Genomic DNA, 8,905 nt, shown 5'->3' with positions numbered 1-8,905 from the left:
TGACATAGGTGCAGGCGAAACGTCAGGAAAGAATGCTTCTGGAACATGGCCATAAAGCCCGGAAAAGTCACAGCAACCCTATCTATCCTTCGTCAGTTTTTGCTTTCAAGCAACACAGTTGCCCGGAACCCTATCTCCGGGGCCGTGTTTCCCTGGGAAGGCATTGTTTGTGGCGCTCGCTCGCTCCTTCTGTGCTTGAGGGGAGCGCCTTCCAAGCCAGGCTGCTTCTTCCGGTTCCTGTCAGGAATGCTGCAGCAGCCGGCTCGGGCCCGTCTTCCTCCTCGGCTTTCCTTCCCGGGGAAATGAGCCCCCCAAGCTTCTCCCCTCGCCAGGCCCGTGGGTTCCCGGATGGAGCAGCAGGCTCTCGGGCTTGGAGCAGCATCAGCCTCGCCCTCCTACCAGCCTGCAGTCCCAGACCGGCCTGGATGCATCTACACCAGCTGCTATTGGTAAGAACCATAGGCTTGGAAGGGCCATTCGTTACTCCAACCTAGTTATGGGCAAATTTGGGCCCTCCAGGTGTTTTGGACTTCATCTCCCACTATTCCAAACAGCCTCCAGGTCAGTTGTAGGGCCGATTGGGGTATTAGGTGGCAACCTATTGGGGGCCGGGCTGTGGCGCAGGCTGGTGAGCAGCATGCTGCAATAAATCACTCTGACCGTGAGGTCTTGAGTTCGAAGCCAGCTCGTGGCAGGGTTTTTTTTTGTTGTTGTCAGGAGCAACCGGAGTTGCTTCTGGAGTGAGAGAATTGGCCGTCTGCAAGGACGTTGCCCAGGGGACGCCCGGATGTTTTGATGTTTTTACCATCCTTGTGGGAGGCTTCTCTCATGTCCCCGCATGGAGCTGGAGCTGATAGAGGGAGCTCATCCACACTCTCCCCAGGTGGGATTCGAACCTGGCAGCTTTCAGGTCAGCAGCCCAACCTTCAAGTCACTTAGTCCACTACGCCATCTGGGGGCTCCAGATGGCAGGGTGAGCACCCGTCAATTAAAAATAAAAAATAGCCCCTACTCGTTGCTGACCTAGCAACCCGAAAGATAGTTGCATCTATCAAGTAGGAAATAAGGTACCACTTATAAAAGTGGGGAGGCAAGTTTAACCAATTTATGACATTGGAATGAGGAAGTGCCATCACAGTGGATGATGAAGCAGCTGCTCCCCCCTGTGGCCAGAATTGAACATCCCCTCAGGAGAAGGTTAAATTGCCTCTGCGTCTGTCTGTCTCTGTCTCGGTTCGATGTGTTTATGGGCATTGAATTTTTGCCCTATATGTATATAATGTGATCTGCCCTGAGTCCCCTTCGAGGTGAGAAGGGCGGAATATAAAAACTGCAAATAAAATAAAATAAACCTGTTCTCGCCGGGATCGCACTCCTCCTGAAGGCGCAGGTCCGCAGTTTGGGGGTCCTCCTGGACTCAACGCTGACATTTGTTGCTCAGGTGTCAGCGGTGGCCGGGAGGGCCTTTGCACAACTAAAACTTGTGCGCCAACTGCAACCATACCTCATGAAGTCTGATCTGGCCATGGTGGGTCATGCCCTAGTTACCTCTAGATTGGATTATTGCAATGCACTCTACGTGAGGCTGCCCTTGAAGACAGCCCAGAAACTCCAACTAGTCCAGCATTCAGCAGCCAGACTACTCACTGGAGCAACTTTACAGGGAGCGGTCAACCCCCCTGTTTAAGAAACTCCATTGGCTGCTATTCATCTTCCAGGTCCAATCCAAGGTTCAGGTGATCACTTACAAAGCCATGAATGCTTCAGGACCTGCCTAACTTCAGGACCGTATCTCCTACGAACCTGCATGATCCTTTCGTTCATCGGGGGAGGCTCTCCTCTTGCTTTGGCCTCTGTCACAAGCATGGTTGGTGGGGACAAGGGAGAGGGCCTTCTCCATGTTGGCCCCTCCGGCTCTGGAACTCGCTCCCCAGGGAGATTAGCCAAGCCCCCACCCTGGCAGTATTTAGGAAGAGCCTAAAAACTTGGCTCTTCCAACAGGCTTTTGGAGAGTGAATTCCCCATCCCCATGATAGACTTTGTATCTAAGACCATTTCCTCATCTGTTGCACTTTATCATGCTCTATTATAGTCACACGGTCCATCCCACCCCAAGTTGTCTCCTATTGACGGTAGCACTTAATCAACTACCTTGTTTACAATATTCACTTGTTGCACTTTACCCAGTTTGTTCTTATCCCCTCTACTCGGGTGCCAAATCCATGTTTTTACTATGATTATCATTTTATATTTCATCATGTTTAGAGTGTTAATTTAATTTTTGTGTCTGTATGTCATTTTATTTTGGTTTGCTGTTTTATCTGGGCTTGGCCCCATGTAAGCTGCCCCAAGTCCCTTCGGGGAGATGGAGGCGGGGTATAAAAATAAAGTATTACTGTTATTATTATTGATAACTATACTCCTATTGATGCAGCCTAGAATCGTATGGGCTTTTTAAACTGATGCATCACACTGTTGACTCATGTTCAGTGTAATGCTTTAGGCTACTCAAATAAAGTGACTGACATTCCTCTGTTATCTAGGTGCTTCTCCATGGTGAGCATTTCTGAAGTGGCATGGGAAGCATTCATTACATGATCTAAATACTACTAGAGGATATGCCAGTTAATTAAGTACCATGGATAACTTGCCCTTGCCTTCCCGTGAGGCTGAGACAATACAACTTGCTAGTGGACAATGGGTTTTCATGGGTTTCCAGGTTAAACCTGGTCTCCCAGTGTTCTCGTCCCAATATTCAAATTACTACATCATGCTGCTAGTGTCCATGTATTTAACTCAGCCAACACGAGGGTTGGGGGTAAGAAGAGACAGCTGATTCTTGGCCTTCTACATACCTACAATATTTTCCTTACCTGATATCAATGGTGTATGTACTAAGTATAAGTCTTAGGAAAAATCGATCCTGGTTCTAGCTAGTGCATGTATATACCCACAGAGTTTTTAAAAAAGAGATTGGGCCAAACTTTTAGAAATGGAAATGAAATTTAAATGGAGATAAGCAAGAATCCTTAAATGGACTTTAACTCTTTGAAATGATATAAGTGAACATATTGGTTATTAAATTTGTATTACCAGAAGAATTAAAATGTGAATGTGATGTTTCTGTTTTGTTTTACAGTGAAGAAAATGTGTGGAAACTATGTGAATACATCCAGAGGCAGAATCAATACCCTTTAGAAGAATTTTATGCTGTTTTCATTTCTAATGATAGAAGAATGGTGAGTTGAGGTATAGAACTGAATCTGAAAAACAATGTGAAGTTTGCAAAAGCAAAAGCTGGATCCTGGTTTTTTAAAGTAGTATAGAGTTTTTTTCCCTAAGCCCGGAAATATTACTTTTTTGAATTACAGTTCTCAGGATTTTTCCATCATCATGGCCATTATTTCTTAGATGTAAGTCTCATTGTGACTTATCACCTGATAACTGGATGTAAGATTGCAAGCCTCAGGCTCTCCCTCTGTGATGCCCAGAAACCTTTCTCATTTCTTTATCTTGCTGCCAGGGGAAATTTTATGGGTCAAATGTCTTGCATAACAGGATCTTTATGAAGAAGCAGGGCTTTTACATATACACAAACTGGCAACATGTGGAGAAACAATATATATAGTGTGGTTGGAGTGATGGAGTGGGATATGGGAGTTCCAGTCCATATTGAGTTATGATACTCAAGGATCAGTAATTATTTCTCACTATCCTGCCTCATGGGATTGTTATCGATATAAAGTCAGTAAAGTCATATATGCTGCCTTGAGGTCCTTGGAGGAAGGTGTCAATGAACAAACAAAAGTCATACCTTTGAGTCTGCAACCATAATTAATTATGCTTGCTTAGATATCTTAATTAGATCATGTTAAACACTGTGGTCAGATTCTAAAGTGCCTCACAAGTTCATTTGTGTGTTGGGGATTCCAGTGCTCCTTGGAGCCTCGCTACATAATTTCCTTTGAAACGGTTTAGCTTTGCATATAATTTTGTATGAGTGTATGGGTAAACCTAGTTTATAATCATTCAAGCACTTATGTGCAGACTTATCTTTAAATGTGCTCACTTATTCCTTGTAACACATAGGTGCCACTTTGGAAGCAGCAGGCAGGGTGTGGAGAAGAACCTGTGATTTGGGTGAGGAAACCCCCATTTTCCTTTGCTATATTTAATATTATCCCTTTCATTGTTCCTGTTACTTTTATTTGTGATAATCCTTTGCTAATATAGCTATTGCCTAAAGTTGGCTGGGAATTGTGCAGTCTGCAGGCTACATACTATTTTTAGGGAATTGTGTTGCAGGTCTGGGCACTCCCAGCAACTCTGCAATCCTCCTTCCATCTATTTTTCACTCATTTACAATTTCCCATTGTGATCTTTATAATAATAAGACAAGAGTCTTTGGTGCTCTGGTTGTTTTGGGCTTCATCTCCAGAAGCCCTACCCAGCGTAGCCAATAGTAAAGTGATCATAGGGGCTGCAGTCCTAAATTTCTGAAGGGTAAAATATTCCTCATCTCTGCTCAGCCTGCACTATATATATTTAGTTTTATCCTCCAGAGTGTGTAAAAGTTCTTCTAGAAACACCACTTCATTATATCCACTCAAATGTAAGGAAAGTTGCACCCCAGTAATTTTCAAATCATTTGGATGGGCATAAATCATTGCAACATTTAAAACCAAGGGCAACATGCTACCCTTGCAAATATAAAAATCTGAATACAAATTAAATGTACATAGCTAAGGCAGTGATTATTGTTATAACATCATTACAGACCTAATACTGAAGAACTGCACAATCTCTCCCCTTTTACAGGATTACCATGTGATTTTGCTTCATGTGGCTAATGGAGACCAGAACTTCATTTATGACCTTGACACTGTGCTTCCTTTTCCCTGCCCCTTTGACACCTATATTGAAGAGGCGTTCAAATCAGACAGCATTATTAATCCTGGATATCGAAGGTGAGGGTGGAAATCACAAAAATTGTGATGGCAAAGCTTCTGCTATATCATAGTTTTGTCTTTGTGTTGGGTCTGGCTCAAGGGTTGTGAATCACCCACAAATTTCAGTTAAAGAAATTTCAGATTACACCAAAGGCTCTGGCAACAAGGAAGCTGCCATCTCCAGTTTTTAAAAGTCTTATACTGATCTGATTGTATACATTGAAAATGATAAATAATAACAATAATAGTACTTACACAGTTGCATAAGTGAAACATGCCATTCTCTTAGAAGACAAAGAGTGCACCAGGGGGCGGGGGAATGTTCTAAATGATGGCCAGTATGGTGTAGTGGTTTGTGTGTTGGACTATGACGAGGCTTCAGTTTCCCATTTGGTTATGGGTAGCTACTTCAGAAATACTGAATTTTGATGCAATCCTACAGATATCAGAAATAAGACCTGTTGTGTTCCTTTGAACATATTCCCTGTTAGATGATAGTCCTTTGGCCAAGTATCTGGGAGGAAGTAAATATCCACAGGACTGTGTTGTTAGTTACTGTGCTACTTTTAGACATTTGGAGCAATATCATTTATGGAATGCGCATATTTAATGTGGATTCATTGTGAATGACCAATGAAGAGTCTGATGCTAAATGACAATTTAATATTTGGTTCAGATGTAGTTGAAAATACTAGGAGCAGAGTCATCCCACTGCTTCCTGATGTTTCTGCCAAGGACTATGCAAGTCCCATCACTTAAGTGTTTGACTTATTTAGAAAAGTCAGATTGGTTCGAGCTGATGTGTTTCTGAAGACGTTCGCTTCTGACCGATCCCACATGAAGGATGCCAGTGGAAACTGGCTGAAGCCTCCACCTCTGTACCCGTGCATTGAAACTGCAGGTAAGTGGCTGTATTTAGCATTTCACCCAAATTAGTACTCCTTTTGCTTTCTGTTCACAGATTCAAAGATTTAACATTTTGTTTATTGGAGAATGAGTTTAGTCCATTATTAGTCCCAACTAGAATAGTCTCATTGAAATTCATTCAAATTGTGTGTTTTACACCTAAGGAGTTCCCTTCATTTCCGTGGATTTACACTTCAAGTGGGTCTGACACTGAAATCTCATTCAATATGCTGAAAGATCTGTTAAGACAGAAGACGTAGAGTCTCTTTCACTGAAGAGAAATAATTTAAGTCTTTCATTTTCTGTGCAACCCTGTTACATGCATTCATCTTATGTGTTTAATTATCAGTAGGCTGACTTATATCTGCAAATCTGAACATGAGGTGCAATCAGTGGCCTAAAACAAGGTCTTTGCAGTAACGCTGTTCCTACCCCTCATCCAAATAATAATAATAAAATAATAATAATAAAACTTTATTTATACCCCGCCACCATCTCCCCGTGGGATAAGCCCACTAAACTGATTTGCTGTATAGCAAATCAATACTTAACTCTTGCTTATTCAATACATCTATTATTGCTGGAAAATACAGTTAGAATCACGGAGTTGGAAGAGACCACAAGGGCCATCCAGTCCAATAATCCTGCCTTGCAGGAAAAGCACAATCAAAGCACCCCTGGCAGATGGCCATCCAGCCTCTGCTTAAAAGCCTCGAGAGAAAGAGACTCCATCAAGCTCTGAGGTAGTGTATTCTACTGCCAAACAGCTCTTACCATCGGGAAGTTCTTTCTAATGTTTAGGATGAATCTCTTTTCCTACTATTTGAAGCCATTATTCCATGTTCTAGTCTCCGGAGCAGTGGAAAACAAGCTTGCCCCTTCCTCAATGTGACATCTTTTAAAATAAAAATATAAAACATCTTGAAATGGTTCAAGACATTTAAGATATTTCAAAACAATTTAAGAACTCATAAATTGTTAGAAATTAAACTATGGTCTCAGATGCTATGATGGAACAGCTGGGTTTTAACTTAATGCCAAAAAAATGAGGGCAAGGGTTTGGGTCAGTTGGGCTTCCAAGGATGGGGCACATTCCATTACTGGCATTTCACAGTAAAAAGCCTTTTCCTGCTGCTTCCCATGGCAAATGGCCCCCAGGGGTGTGACCTAGCAGACCTTAATGGTCAGTTAATGATGTATCAGGAAAGGCATTCCCTCCAGTATCTAGGTCCTCAGTTGTTTACATGCTGCCAGCCATTGTGCCTATAGGCAATAAGCATGTTTCTCAGCCTAAATCTCTTATTTGATTTGCATTTCCTTTCATCAGCGCTTTTTGCCCACAGCAAGGGCTGGACTTATTTGAAACTGTTCTGGGCAAATCTCTTGTGTGGAACAAAGCTTCCCAGGCCTTTAGGCCATGGCCCTCAGGAAAGGAAACCATCTTCAAATCCAACATTATACTTCCAGATGGCTCTGGAATAATGCTCTTTTTTTTTTTCTTCTCCTCACTCTCTACTGCAGCCTTCTGTGATGCCCAGAAATCTGCTTGGGATTTCCTGGTCCTCCAGAACAGATTTTAGGCTGCATTGTGGAGTGGAGGTTGGCAGCAAAAGAAAAAGAAAAGCTGTTCCTTCCAATTCAACAGAGAGAAGCAGTTCTATCGGTAGAGTCACATCTTTTGACAACTACATTGCTCAAAAGGTCCTGGGCTATTAACTTTAATGCCTTTCTCTCACTTTCTTTTCTTTTTTTAAAGAGTTCAAGATGAACCTGGACAACTTCATCAGTATGAATCCAGATATCGGATGGGGATCCGTCTTTTCACTCCATGACTTTGTGCAGTCTTTTGGCAGAACTGATTTTGAGCATCCCATGTAGGATGGTGGAATAATTGAGACGGAGGCACTGATATTTATTATGAGATCTGCCGTTCTGTTTATTCAGTAGTAACTGAAGTAATATTCTTAGTTTGGAGAAATAAAAGGAATATATGTAATGAATTAAACCTTTTTTTAAAAAAAATTGCAAGCCAAAATGGTTATACTGAGTCTATATACTTCAGATATATCCTGACCTGCTGGAAAAAGAAATCATGATCTGTGAAGTGGAAAACCATAGGTGAAGAAGATGAGTTTTAGAGGTGGATTAACTCAGTAACATGAGTCATGACCCCAAGTTTCATCGTCTTAAGCTGTTACTGTCCAGAACCCTTGCTAGTCTCACAAAAGGTTACAATTGTCTGTTTGCAAACAACAGCAAAACATTTTAAAGTATTAAAAGGAAGAGATCAAAACTTGTCCTTTTTCCCACCTTTGATATTTCAGAAGTCATACACTGCGTGAAGTAAAATAACTCTTGTTTCATGGGGTTTTATTGAGTGATTTGTACTTCACTTGCAGAACTGTTTGGAATTCAAGGGAAATTCCCTAGCTAATGCCTCTAGGCTATACGAAGTTTTTCAGGATGGCTGCACACTACCATAAAAAGAGGACAAAAATGAAACAATATTTGTATGTTCAGTTTTCTATATAAGTGTTCACTGACATAATTAGTCTTCATAAAAAATACATTTCACTATAGTCAAATAAAATTGAGAGCGGGGATCCCGTTTCTGTCTTTCATTTGAAGGACTGTCTAGTTCAACTGGTTTGAAGATAATGGGATGGTATTATGTATTACATTTGTATTTAAGTTCTAGAAGTTTTCCCCACAAATCTTCACTTATGTGTACAAATTTATCTGAAAAAATTGCTTCAATTGGGTTCCAGGGAGTTGGTGGTATTTCCTTTTCTAGGGTGGCTGCAATTGTAAGTGTTTCTGGAGGTTGCAATCCAACAACTTCCGGAGTGTCTCAAGTTCCCCAGTCCTAGTGTAGCCCTTTGGAAACAGACATGTGTATGACACATTAATCAGGTGACCTTCCTCAATGTCTTCCAGCTATTTTGAACCAGAACTTCCATCATCCCTGGCCAATATGGCTAGGGAACATGTCCTTTTTCCTACCCTAAAAATTGTTTTTGCTGCAGAAAAGATACTGAGAACACACATGT

At 41.8% G+C, this 8,905-nt stretch overlaps 1 protein-coding gene across 2 annotated transcripts; it reads left to right on the top strand.

Moving 5' to 3' along the window:
* Positions 1–201: 201 nt before the first annotated feature.
* On the top strand, positions 202–8,458 carry ntaq1 (N-terminal glutamine amidase 1). 2 transcript variants are annotated; one of them, XM_008108225.3, is made up of 6 exons: positions 206–449; positions 3,140–3,239; positions 4,090–4,140; positions 4,819–4,967; positions 5,726–5,850; positions 7,612–8,458. In XM_008108225.3, the coding sequence occupies exons 1-6, from the start codon at positions 349–351 to the stop codon at positions 7,731–7,733; spliced, it is 648 nt and encodes a 215-aa protein (XP_008106432.1). In that variant the 5' UTR covers positions 206–348; the 3' UTR covers positions 7,734–8,458. The 2 variants fall into 2 exon arrangements, with proteins under 2 accessions (XP_062836119.1, XP_008106432.1); XM_062980049.1 differs by lacking the exon at positions 4,090–4,140 and having other exon boundaries at positions 202–449.
* The last annotated feature ends 447 nt before the right edge of the window (positions 8,459–8,905 follow it).

Source organism: Anolis carolinensis, chromosome 4, assembly GCF_035594765.1.
Source record: "Anolis carolinensis isolate JA03-04 chromosome 4, rAnoCar3.1.pri, whole genome shotgun sequence".
Taxonomy (NCBI): Eukaryota; Metazoa; Chordata; class Lepidosauria; order Squamata; family Dactyloidae; genus Anolis; species Anolis carolinensis.
Note: the sequence above shows the minus strand (reverse complement) of the source record. Positions and strands in the feature narration are given on the sequence as shown.

What these genes read in the sequence shown, in the direction of transcription:
- ntaq1 (XM_008108225.3), top strand. Translation starts at nt 349, where the DNA reads ATGGAGCAGCAGGCTCTCGGGCTTGGAGCAGCATCAGCCTCGCCCTCC. An exon ending in GAGAAGAACCTGTGATTTGG is followed by an intron (nt 4,141 to 4,818) that starts GTGAGGAAACCC and finishes CCCCTTTTACAG; the next exon opens with GATTACCATGTGATTTTGCT. An exon ending in CCCGTGCATTGAAACTGCAG is followed by an intron (nt 5,851 to 7,611) that starts GTAAGTGGCTGT and finishes CTTTTTTTAAAG; the next exon opens with AGTTCAAGATGAACCTGGAC.